The 13,701-nt window shown below is 42.8% G+C and overlaps 1 protein-coding gene across 2 annotated transcripts in view; it reads right to left on the bottom strand.

Moving 5' to 3' along the window:
- The window catches only part of smurf2 (SMAD specific E3 ubiquitin protein ligase 2), a 60,572-nt gene that overhangs the window by 18,664 nt on the left and 28,207 nt on the right, over positions 1-13,701 (bottom strand). The window contains exons 4-9 of one of the 2 annotated variants that reach the window (XM_083932020.1): positions 8,689-8,822; positions 5,323-5,388; positions 4,153-4,237; positions 3,841-3,924; positions 3,165-3,379; positions 1,239-1,323 (exon numbers count right to left, since the gene is read on the bottom strand). In XM_083932020.1, coding sequence (XP_083788146.1) covers positions 1,239-1,323; positions 3,165-3,379; positions 3,841-3,924; positions 4,153-4,237; positions 5,323-5,388; positions 8,689-8,822 — 669 coding nt within the window. Of the gene's footprint in view, positions 1-1,238; positions 1,324-3,164; positions 3,380-3,840; positions 3,925-4,152; positions 4,238-5,322; positions 5,389-8,682; positions 8,823-13,701 lie in introns of both variants that reach the window. The other variant, XM_083932019.1, reaches the window with a different exon arrangement.

Raw genomic sequence — 13,701 nt, forward strand, 5'->3', positions numbered from 1 at the left:
AAGAAAAATAGAGGCAGCGTAGGGTGGGAAAGGGGAAAAGAGAGCACACACATCAAATTCTAGGTATAAAACATACCAAAGCACTGACTAACTGGACTCAAGCGGACAGCAAGATTCCGAGATGTCTGAGAAATCACTTTTATTCTATTTTTCTTCTTCCTCCCATCTAAATTATTTACTGCTGCCCTGCAACCCCTTTCAGCTGGACTCCGTGGAGACAAAAAGATTTAGAAATTACAGCAGGCTCGCTATGCTGGCGCTGAAGTTTCTGTTCTGCAGGGTTAAAGCCAAAAGAGGACCAGAGCCTCACAAGTGATGAGAGCTTGGCAGCTAAGCCATCTGCTAATGTTGGAGCTGTCTAAGGAGCACCCGGTGAGGTGTGGCGTGACCAATAGCCTCCTATCAAGAGCAATAAAAATATCATGTATCACTCATATACTGATAGAATGCAAGCAGTGGCCAGGTATTATAATATGTTTTATTGATAGCGTCTGGAGTGCACTGAAGCCTGTCTGTGCACATGTAGACCTGTGTGCATGTGCATCTCTTTTGCAATATGGTAATCCAGAGGACACACATGCCCGTCTCTCTGGTATGGCTGATTGAGACCCATGTGCTGTTTGCCATGTGTCCCAGACTGAGGCCTTTCAGCACTCATGCCGAGGACCGAATCGCTCAGAGCCCCGTGACATGGGTCTTCTCACAGCATGTCAGGCCCATAATCAGCTGCAGGTTTATGGCAGACTACAAGGAGACCAGGACTAAGAGACCATGAAACAGGTTATATGTCAGTTGTCAGTGACGGTTGGTGTATTCAGGAGGACCGTAAGGAATAATAACTGATGTAAGCATCTGTGGACAGCTCAATTTCTCATGTACACATTTTATTATTCTTGTGTTTTATATGTTTTGCCATTTATATGGTGGATAGTAAAGCAGCAAAGCAAAACAGTGAAAATGGAGAACATCATGTTGGGATGTTGTCTGCCTGAGGCCACAGACTTGGTTCCCAAAATTTTTCCCATGACTTTTCAAAAACTCATTGTGAAATGTACATGACCGCTCACAGCGTATAAGACAAACACAACTGTATAATATAATTTAATACAAATATTAATTAGTAAGCATTCATATCTGGCACCTACTTTCATGCATGAGGGGAAACAGATCTAATTGTTCTATCAGTGTATTTGATTGTTACACGGAGAGACCCTCCAAAGATCCCGTTGAGGACGTACCTTGGTACTCTGGGGTCATGCCACGTGCTTACACCTGTCTGAGTGTGGAGAAAGTACACTTGGCCTTGCTGTGTGGTCCTCTGCTCTGTAGGAAGACATTAAAAACTGAATTAATTAATGCAAGATCAGGAGATACTACTTGGTAATATGTTGATTTGACTCCGTAAATGGCAGAGCTACAACACTGTGTCAACAAGGGTCAAATGTTTCAATTATATGGGAACTGCGTTGAATTTGGAAGCCACACACAGAAAGATTGTGTCTGTGCTCTGTCTGTGAAAAAGAGAGATCACACAGATGGAGATAAAAGGACTGTCTGAGTCAGTAGAGATCCCAAAAGACAGCCAGGAAGAGGCGGAGGAGGGGAGGTGAGAGATGGGGTGAAGAACATTGGAGAGGAAAGGAGAGGAGAGATGGGGTTGTCTGACTTTTGAGTTGGTGAGCTCATTCATCAGTGCCTGACAGAGATATTTCCATGAAACGGCCTGCCAGAACTCTTTTCTGGCATCCCTTTGGATCTGCCGCCCTGCTTCAACATGCATGTACACATAACCTTCTAAACCCGCCCCGATGAGTGCACGATATACGATCGACACACAGGGTGACACATCTTGGCTGCTGACATGAGGAGAATCAGAAGTGCTGATGGGTTTATAGGAACTGCAGAGAATTAAAAAAGTATGGACAGAGAGAGATAGAGCAGCGTAGTTCTATGGCTCTGCTCAAATCCTACAAATGATTTTACTATGAGGTTGAACAAAACTCCCTTGGGCAGTGTGAGGGATCGAAGCTTGTGTGTCTGTGTGTGTTTGCTTTTAAATGAATGTGTCTGATTGTTTGATTGTGCGCAGAAAGGACAATAGAAGGGGGAGTAGATGGCCCCGCCAGCCTTTAACAGCCAGATCAACTCAACTAGATTGTCTGAAATGGAGCCAGTATTTCAGGCTCATCAGAGGGCCCTCAATAAGAACACAGATTATCAGGGTTACTGAGCTCAGTGTTGAGCAGGGAGGACAGCAGAGGCGAAGCAATTAGCATGGCAGCATTAAATTGTATGCACTTTATCCTTGATATTTGTGTTTTCTTTGGTTTTTACTGATGTTGATGTAAAGCACTTTGTAACCTGTGTTACAAAAGCTATATAAATGAAGTTTTATCGTCTAATTAAAATCAGTAGTAGTAGGGCTGAAACAATTCTTCGAGTAACTTGATCACTTAAAATCATAAAAATTCTTTGCAGAGATGTGATGGTGTTGATTACAAAGTGGAAGAAGAGAGAGAAAATAGCGAAAGAATAGAGAAAAGATAAGCCAGAGAAAACGACAGAAAAGTGTCCAAAGTTTGGGATAATTTCAAGCTGAAACTTAAAAAAACAACAACTCTGTAGTGTGTCTACTAAAACAACTATTAGCACAACATCAATGTTACAGCAGATCAGCAGAAGGTCCATACAGTCTCCACGGAGCAAACCGACAGAAGGTAACCTTAACAACGTTACAAGGTAACGACATTTTTAACTTTCAAAGTGTCATTACTTTCAATTGGCTCCACCTGGGCAGCACATGTAGATGATGTGGAGCTCCACTGAACTAAAGTCTGATGCAGCGGACCATATATGGCACTTTGCTTGCTTGAATATGACACTTAAATGCACTAAATGAGTTTATTTTGCTGACATATAATATTATATTATTGTAAATTTTTCAAAAAGGAAACCAATCAGCTCTTTAATAAAGCAAAACTATTTCTTATCCGATTATTTGATTAATCGATAGAATAATTGGTAGAATACTCGATTATTCACATAATCAACAGCTGCAGCCTTAGTTGCCTTATTTTGATGAGGGCTGAGCAATAAACGTTCATTCATATACACAGTATACTCTGTACTATAGGTGCACTCTGTGGTGCTGGCTTCACACTAACCATATCCCTCGGGGAGGTCTGGGGGTGTGTGCAGATGTGTTCGGCTCATGTAGTTGCGGTGCCTCTGGGAGCGGACCCGTCTCTCCTGGGCCCGCTGGTCACAGTCAATGGGTGGCAATACTGTGGTAGGCGTGGCACCGTTTGTGCTGACAGGTGTGTTCTCATCCACTATGCAGCTGAGGGGCCGGCCAGGGCTGGAGTACTCTGAGGCAGGCCTGAGGGGGGCGAGAGGGAAGGACAGAACCACAGAGGAGATCAAGAGGAAAAAGGTAAGGTAATGGTACATCAATGTAAAAAATGGAAGTGGGAAATCCATATAAGGGAGCACACAAAGACAATCAAACAAAAGTACTGGGACTGCCTGAAGTAAAGCTTGGTAAGCAGTGAGTGATTAATAGAAACATAAGTACAAAAGACGGAGTCAGAGACGAGGGAAGAGATGCCTCTGTTTCCTCTCCTGTCAACTCTGTAACTTCCCTGGCTCTTCCACATCATTAAACACCACTGTCTGGAGCAGTCTGTCTGTCACCTTTTTTTCGAGGAGCCCACCCCAGTTCTGGACAGACTCCCCCAGTTTGGGAGCACTGTGGCCAGAGTTGCGGTCTTCCATCGGCCTGCTCCTGTTTGATTTAAGCGGTCTGGGTTTGAGTTTCTGTGGGCTGCAGAGTGTACTCACCTGGTAGGCCTCTCCCACTGTGTGGTGCGTGTGATGTGGTTCAAGTACTGGATTCGTCCAGACGCTGTCCTCCTCTCCTCCCAGCTGGCAGCAGAAACATACACAGACGCAGCAGTGAGCGGACATGGTTAAGCAGCCGCAGAACCATCTAGTAGTGTTCTGTCTCGCTGCTCTGTCTCACCACATGCATATATCATGTTCCGTACATCTTTACCCGTGGAGTTGACGGCTGCATTTATTGTTTAGGCTTTGCTACAGCCTCTCCAAAAAACTCCTGCTGAGATGATAAGAGATTTCCCAAAACTCACTCACCCATCTGGGAGATCATTGTCAAACAGCCGACTGCAGTCCACCACAGGGCCTCCTGTGCCTATCCGGTCCCTTGACTGCAGGCTCACTGCAGCAACACATGGCAGACAGATGCACACACTGTTACTAGCCAGCAGATTACGGTGCAGGCACAGATATTCTATCAAAGCACAACATTGAGCTATATATCTTTATGAGTAGCAGGGATGGGGTTCAATTTTATCAGTATCCTGGAGGGTCTGGTTAAAGGAAGTTGCATTTTCATATTTTCCCTCTGCAGGGAGGGTCTGGCATTATGAAATCTAATACGAAACTTTATATGAAGCCTGTGATAAATTTGACAGCTTTTTCAGCAACGAGAAACAAGACATTTGGTGGACTAGAGCTTTAGAACACTTTCTCACACTCAAGAGGAGTATTTCTGATATACACTGTATGTATGGCCTTTAGCTGCCATTGGTGGTTACCACTTTTCAACATATAAAAACATGGACAGCAAACAGAAATATGTTCCGGCCAAAATGAATGCATTTTTAATATTGTTTGACTGTGGGGTTAAAAAGACACACACACACACACACACACACACACACACACACACACACACACACACACACACACACACACACACACACACACACACACACACACACACACACACACACACACACACACACACACACACACACACACACACACACACACACACACACACACACACACACACACACACACACACACACACACACACACACACACACACACACACACACACACACACACACACACACACACACACACACACACACACACACACACACACACACACACCTCCATGATTACTACAACAACGGTCACGTAATGACAAGATAATTTTAAGGAAAATACAGAAATGGATTTTAAATAGTTAACCTTGGCTTTAACCTTGTTTTTGTACTCTAAATGCTGCGCATTAGTGGTTAGTATGCCACCCTCCTTCAATATGTAATTCATAACGAATGAAGGACAACTTGCTGTACATCTGACCTCATGGTGAAGAAGAGTCAGTGGAAAACACCCCAGACGGACTATTTTATGTTTCTGTGTAACTTCTATTTACTTTCTAATTAAAGCGACCCCACACTATTTGTGCTACCAAATGCCTCCTTGTTATGCGTGTCCATCTGTACTCACCCACTATCTGGCCTCTGACTGTGTCACTGTCATTGGGACTCAGCTTGTTCAAGTCTAGTCTCTGGTCTGTGGAGAGAAAGAAAGAAGAAGTGGAGTGCAGAAGTAAAGAGAAAGAGACAAACAGGAAATGAGAATAAAGAAGAAAGAGTAGAAAAGACAGGATTCGTCAGTGTCAAGCATTTACATGTAAACTAGCATGTGCAGGGATGCATTCTTTTCCTCCTTGGACAAGTCCCATTGCTGTGTATCATTTACATCACAGTCAATTCCTCTCTCCCTCATTATCTGTCTTTCATTCTTCTGTCTGCAGACCACAGCTTGGCTGTGCCCTGGAACAGATGGTCTGGTCTGTGGAACAGCCACGGGCTGTAAAAGTCTCCCTGAGCATCGGTACAGAGCAGGCTTGAGTTCAAATGCAGAGGTCAAACATTTGACAAATTTCAGTACAAAGCCTGCACTATTCCACCAAGTCTTAGCATGGACATGAACTTCTGCCAAAGTCTGGAAACTCTTTGTCTGAACTTCTTAAAGTCTGCGGAATTTGAGAGTGAGGGAGAAAGAGAGAGATCAGGCGGAAAAAAAAAGAACAGACAAAAAAAAAATGTCCAAGTTGCCTGCAGACAAGTGAAATGCCACTATCTGCTCTCTGTTGTCTGGTTGTCATGCAGATCAGCTCAGGATATCTGTCTAGACTAAACAGGGACCAAAACAGGCAATGGTCAAACTGTTACAAGGCTGGCCGGAGGTCAGCAACCACAGAGAAAACAGAAAACACACACACCCACAGACAGTAAAATGCAGAGAAGAGCACTCACTTTGAGATGCATGAAAGTACATATATTTCAATGCAGTCATATACAGAATGATGCAGACTCTGCAATTACATATAAACGTTACAGTCAACCCAAGACACTCAATTATATACAAATGTTTTTGTCAAGCCAGTGCCCTCTCTAAGGCCTGTGGAGGGGACAAAGCTGAAACCGCTGGTAAATGCACACAAAAAACAAAAGAATGACAAATACTCACAAGGGGGAGAGTGACCACAACAGAGTGAACGCAACAAATCTTACACTTTAATAGCTCTACAATTATGCACGTCTGCTTAAAATGACCAGTTGTCTAGATCGGCAGACGGAGATAGAGGGAGTTAGTCACAATGGCATTTGTGTGTGTGTGTGTGTGTGTGTGTGCACATGCTGCCAGTCTATGGAGGAGACTGAAGGGGAAACTGAGGGGTGAGGAGGAGGCCAGGAGAGAAAAGGAAATGCAGAGGCAAACCACTCACAGCTGTGGCACGCTGTTCAGGTTTCCTGTGTCGCTCCAGGAAAACAACAGTTGTCAAAGGCTTCTAGGAAAAGCAGTGGGATTCTTTTCTGCGTCTGCCCTACGAGGCTGCGGGCCCGGCGAACAGGTAACAGCTCGCCATGTAGAAACATCAATGCAGAGGGCTTTGCTGAAGCTCCAACTGTCTGGGAATGCCTTTTTACTAAGGAGCCATTTACTAAAGCCTCCATCTCATTTATCCAGTTAGCTCCCGACATGAGACTTGTTTTTTTACTGTAATTACAGGGTGATGGTGATTGGCTCTTCCTGTTCTGGCAGGGGCAGAGTGTTGACCCCTCTCACACACAGGTCTGACAGAGGCCAGGACACTAAAAAGGAGCTACTCTATGTTCTGTCACTTTGGCCTGACAGCAGCACTGTGGTATTAACTTTGGCTTCTTATCATACTATAGGTATGAGGCTGGCCTTATGAATACAGCCTCATTTTACCATTAGAGTCCGAATAGCTGCAATTAATAACTCAAAAGAGTTATTCTCCACCGCAGTAGACCGAATAATGAACTGAGTAAAGTACACGACAAATAAATAGCTTGCTAAAGTAAAACAAACAAGTCATATGTGTAGTTTGGCAACAAAAGCTGTGCTGCAACTAAACTACAATTTAATTTTCAGAACAAGACAAAAGAGCATCTGGAAGAAAAATAGTCTGGGCGTCAGCACTCTATTACAGCTGACTCTCTCCACAGTGATTTAATCATCAGTACAATAACATACAGTCCAGCTGTAAAACAGCATCTTTGGAGTGTAAAAGCTCAAACTCTGAGTGTGTTATCTAAAAGAAATACAATTACAGCATTTTCATGTACTTTTTCATGCCCAGAATTTTAGGCTTTTTAAGAATCCAAAAGGAGGGTAATAGATGGGACACAAACTTTGAACAATTTACTCTATTTATGTTCTCCCCGTGTCTGCGTGGGTTTTCTCCTGGTTCTCCGGTTTCCTCCCACAGTCCAAAGACATGCAGGTGTTCGGTTCATTGATGACTCTAAATTGTCCGTAGGTGTGAATGGTTGTCTGTCTTGAATTGAATTGAATTGAATTGAATTGTCTCTGTTCGTCTCTATGTGCCCTGTGATAAACTGGCGTCCTGTCCAGGGTGTACCCCGCCTCACGCCCGATGTCAGCTGGGATTGGCTCCAGCCCCCCGCGACCACGACAGGGACAATCGGTTGAAGATGAATGAATGAATGAAAATGGTACAAGAATGTACTGGCTCTCCAAAAAATATTCATTCATCATTCATTCATTAACATGCAAACTCCACTAAGAAGGGCCCCGAGGGCTGGGATTCGAACCAAGAATCGGTCATGGTTGAGTTATTTGATTTCTGATACGGGCATCTTATTTAAAGTAGTGTCGTTATAAATTGATTTTGTTTGTACCTTTCTTTGACAATAGCTGACTGTAGGCTATATTTAGAACTGTAGTTTCACTTATACCTTCACGGGGGATTGTGCATCTATAATGAGCATTTATAATATGTAGATTTCCTTGAATTGCGTTATCTTTAGTCAAGAGAATCTTTGATTTACATAGACAGAACTCCCTGGCCAATGACAACCAAGTTAGTTAAACGTGGTAATGTCATAAGCTTTGCCGTGCTCCGCTGTAGCTACCATACAGTCTACGGTCGCTAGTGCAGTTAGATAAATTGTTGAGAATCCCAACCTTCACGATATGATTACATTAGTTTCACTGTCAGTATAGGATCAATTTGGTCCTGATAACATTTTGGTCAAGAAGAGCTAAACGCAAACCCCCCCGATTCCATGGAAATCAATGCAATGTTAGCAACAAAGTAACTAATTGAAAATTCTCTCTGATATCAGGCAAGGTACTACCAGAAAAGTGAGTCGAGTCGTGCAGAGTCGTACCATACAGTGGAAACACATTGCTCATTGCAGTGCTATTGGTCCAAAACTTTAATACGCAACATGGCTCCTTCCACTACTAACAAGAGTCATATTCAGCTTAGAAATGTGAAAAAATGATAATAAATGGGGTAATACTGACACTTACAGCCTGTGTCTTTAAGGCGGTTGATAGCGTTGGACAGAAGGCGGACACAGCCCAGGAACCCAGCCCCTTGCTTCTTGTGAATCTTCTTGTGATTCCACACGCTGATGGTGATAGAATCTGATTTTCCGATGTATCTGAGGGGATAAGGGAGAAGGAGGAGACATAATATTTAATAATGCTCTCTCATAGATACCATGACAATCACTGTGTGAAACACAATTGCTCATCTAGTTAAAGCTGACGTACTGGTAATGTCAACTTAAAACAGCTCATGTGACATGAAGAGACTCACTCAGGATGCCCACAGTGACGCAGGGGAGACACACATCCGCAACAGAGGCTACCACTAAGTTGCCTTGTCAAGGACACAAGGCGACACAATTGGGACATGGAGGTGGAAGAGGAAGAGGAAGGTGGGGCAGAAAAGAGGGATTTTCCAGCCAGTGTGTGTGAATGTGTAAATCTGACCCTGAGCGTCTGAGAATGAGACAGAGCACCACAAGCAGACTGTGATCCTGTGATTCATTTATTCACAGCAGCCCTCCCCACATACCAGCAGGAGTGAGAGAGGAGACACACAGTAGAGGGATATGAAATGTAGCTACAGTGACGGGATATGCAGCAATGAAAAGCAACTATGAAATTACTCTAAAATCATCTATCAGACTGTACAAAATGAATTACCATTTGTTCTAAAAGATGGCTATTTATATTAGGCCAGAGCTCAGCTCTCGAGCCCCTCTTGGTGTGTTTATTAAAGTTACATTTTAAGGGAAATAAAGGTAGCTATTTCTATCTAATATATGAAAAACACAAATGACCACTCTGATTAAATCAGCTTAATTAAAAATGTAATTGTGTACGAACAGTCATCAATTATGCTCTGAAATGTGGAGGGTTTTAATATTAGTTATATAATTCAAGGTTTATTTGCCCCTGAGTAAACTATTTTGAAGCTGTTTAGGATAAGTTTCTAAACTACACTGTGAACATATGAGACAAACTGCATGCACGTCATCGGCTGGAAGTTCTTTTTTTAAATCACACTTTGTGCTACATAACAGGGCTCAATAGGGATTGCTTGATTGTCTGCAGTAAGTAAAACTACACGTTTACCACAACTAACAAATATAGCAAATTAATTACTCAATCAGGCAAGTGATAAAAATTATTAAATACATAGTTTTTTTCAAGGGCTGATGATGAAAGTAGCTAAAGAGAGAGCCACCCTTCCCCTTCTCATCTCTTTTGAGAGCTGCACATACGCAGCACCAATTGGAAACTAATTCGAAAATGGGGTCAAAAGTCACCGCCGCGGAGCGGGGAGCATGCGCTGATGAGACACCCAATAATAACCCGAGGAAGTTGTTTACATGCGTGAATAATCAGGGAACTGAAGGAGTCATCTAGGTCTGTTAACCTGGGTATGAGAACTCATGTTTACATGGTGTTTGAGAAACCGGTGTATGCCCTTAACCTGAATATAAACTGCATGTAAACGAGTGTTTGTTGCTTCGCATTTTTGACACACTGTGTACTTGTTCTGATAAAGATTGAAACATGACAATTAATGTACACCTTTGTTGTTATTTGATAACAACACTTATGTTATTTTGTAAGGGGGCAAATTCATATTGAGGTCCATGTACCCAAATTTCAAAGGTGTACCTTAGCCACTATATACTTACTGTTGCAAATTCACAGTTGTTTATCATTAAAACCATTAACCGTTTCATCCCTGGTCATTAGTTTCGCAGGTATTTGTTCATATATCAAGTTTTACTAGAGGAAAAGGGATCACTAAAGTACGTATGACTCATCCTCTGGGGACCACGAATATCTATATATTATTTATTCTATTTCAGTCTGGACCAAAGTGTTGGAGCAACCGACTAACAGAGCAACATTGTCATTCCTTGAGCTGTCGTAGTGCTCACATGGTAAAAAACAACAATGTTAAGGGAATAACGTACTCTTATTTTAAGAACATGGTCAGCTGACTATACTGTATTCGGACAGCCAAAGATGTATAGTGAATAAGATGAGACAGATATATTATTCCCTGACTGCCTGTGTCTCCTCCATCCTCTCAGGCAGGGCCAAGGGTGTGATAAAATCTCACCATGTGAACCTGTTGTGGCACATCTGCTCGGGTGGGCTCCCTCCCTCAGTCTAAAAACTAATCATCTGTATAGTTCACAGAACTGCATCCCACCGTAATTATCATGCTGCTTACCAAAAGGGATATGAAACAATGGGGCTGTGAGTAAGACGTCTGGACATTTTGAGTCAATGCCAAATGCCTGTCTGGGGTGCGATGTGAGAGAGCTGCAATGTCAGACAGACGTGACGGGAGGGAAGTATTACAACCAAACCCCAGTCATCTGGATCATCCTCCATGTAATAAAATTCATTAGTCTGGCTCAGATTTTTAATGCCAGTTATAGGCGCACTCACACGCACATGCACACACACATGCACACACACATGCACATGCGCGAGACAAAAGGCCAATGGCAAAAAAAGGAAAAAGCAGCAGAGTTAAAGAGTCAGATGTGCTTTCTAAATACATCTTTTACTTGGAAGTCTGTATTCATACATGAGGCATCTTTGGCAGTGTTTGTACTAGCTTTTTCCTGCAAGTCCCTACCAAGAACATACGGTCAAAGTAGGAGAAAAAACACTTTATTACAGCAAAACTGAAGTCAAAACCTGATATATAAACTGAACAAAAGCTAAGGCCTGATAGTCAATTTGAGGACATCAGCAGGTTCCAGTCCCAAGTAGTGAATGTTATTGAGAGAGGCTTCCTCTGCATCGTTTTTCCTGATTCTACTACACAGTAACACTAAGCATCTAATAAAGCCATTAATAGTGGCACTGGTTAACTGGGTGCTTGGATGGTGGGAAGAAAATGGCTGGATGAGTGGGCGTAAATAATTTGAGTCTAGACTGGGTACTTAATATTGCACATGGACAATTTAATAATGTAATATTTTAGGAACTCCTAATTAACCAAATGCGATTAAGTGCACACTGGAGGGAGACTCAGAATACGCTTGAAAAGACTTCATAACACTTATGAAGGTCCTCTAAAAACATTATTTTATCCCTACTGTGAATATTCTCATTTGTCCAGGTAGTCAATGGTAGTCATTTAATCATTAATAATCACTGTGTTCTTAGGGCTAACGTTTCCTTAATTTCAACTCTATCCTGCAGTTGTTAATCATTGTCTGTTTTAAACACTTGGTGCCGGGCAGAATAAGCGCGAGAGGCAGGCAGCCAGATGGACTGTCTGCAATCCCTGGCATGCCGACCGCGTCCTGCAACAATGCTGAAGGGTCACAGTTCATAGGCCAATTTGCTGACTGTGACCAAAGAAACCCTGGACATACACAAACACACACACACGGGATGTCACAAATTTTAATATCCCGATTATTGTCAGAGGAAATTTCCCGGTTTACCTTATTTTCATGATTAATGAGGGAATTTATTATTTGACACTACTTTATATTGAAAATAGAGGGCTATCCACAAACTCATAGAACTGACTTTACATCCAGGTAACTACTAATCTCGGAATCTGCAGCAAACATTTGGAAAAGGAAGACTTCATAATTCCTAGAAGAGCTTCTAACCTAAAGAAGACGCGCTTGAAGAAGAATGCAGAGTGCAGCAACTGACTACGGATAGACTGGAGGTAAAGATATTTAAGCAAACTTACATAAAACACAATGTTTCCGTGTTTTGCAAGAATAAATCATCAATGGGCTCTCTCCCTTTGGATTGTATTTGTAATTTACTTGAATGGACTTTACTCTGAAAGGAGCCGGTCGAGTAGGTAAGTCTTTCAAAACACAATAAACTCTGATGTCACGAACTATCTTGTTGGTGCTTCGTTTAATGTGTAAGGACTCTTCTCATGCTACTGTAGAGGTTTGGTGTTATTTGAAGCAGTGTTAGTGGTCAAAAAAGACGTTTGAAGCGTTCAACTCAACGCCCCGAGCTAATCCGTGTTAGCCGGATTTCTCTGTTCGTGCACAGGAAAAATTGTCTCGATGGCTTCTTTGATGAGTGTATTTGCCTAAAAAGAGCCTGGGATGATTTTACACCTGAATTTCACTTAAAGTGAGCCACACACACAAGCACGCACGCGCACACACACACGCGGCAACAATGCAGGAATCAGGACAGTATAGATATCGCAGCTTTAATCGGTTATTCTCGACATCCCTAACCCAACCTGAAACATTATTTCTACGTACACCCTCAAATGGAAAAAAAGATTCAGTGCCAACAGCTTTAATGCAACAGGCTGTAGTGAGAACACCAGGTGTTGCAGGCCCTATTTTAATAAGTGTGACCCAGAAAGACGGCTCTCTAGCCTGCTCAATTAAAACCTCTCTCCTCCAACACACCACCTGTGAATCCTTCTGCTGGCCTTGAGGATAAATACTACAGACAGTAAAGGGGGCACACTGTTAAATTTATCACTGGCACAGAAACACCAGTAATTTGCACAGAAACTGCAGTCAACCACGTCGGCGGGCTCTTGGGGCAAATTAGCGCAGAGAAGCTCCACTGAGCCACGAGTCTGGGTTCTCCTCTCCATTGATCCATCTTTAAAAAAGGTGTGCGCACACACACACACATGTGACTTTTTCCTCTCTTGTCAAATGTGACCCGAGCAGCGAATTTAACAGCCATGTAGAGAGAGGGTCCTGTATCCCCAGCAACCAAACAAACGGAGACATGTGCTTCCTCTCGCTGTTGGCTATGCATGACCGTTGGATAAACACCGGGGCAAATACTGGAAACTTTCACTCTCACATTTTCACTCACGCGCTCCGTCTCGGTTTTTTTCCAGGTTACTTCCACAGGACAAACCATCTTTGGGAAAGGCCATCAGGGTACAACAAGACATGCACGTGTTTCAGTCAACGAAAGAAAATACTATTGGAGACGCCCGCCTTTTTGGTTTCTTTAAACACTGCTCCAAGTGACGTT

Source organism: Echiichthys vipera, assembly GCF_963691815.1.
Source record: "Echiichthys vipera genome assembly, chromosome: 17".
Classification (NCBI taxonomy): Eukaryota; Metazoa; Chordata; class Actinopteri; order Perciformes; family Trachinidae; genus Echiichthys; species Echiichthys vipera.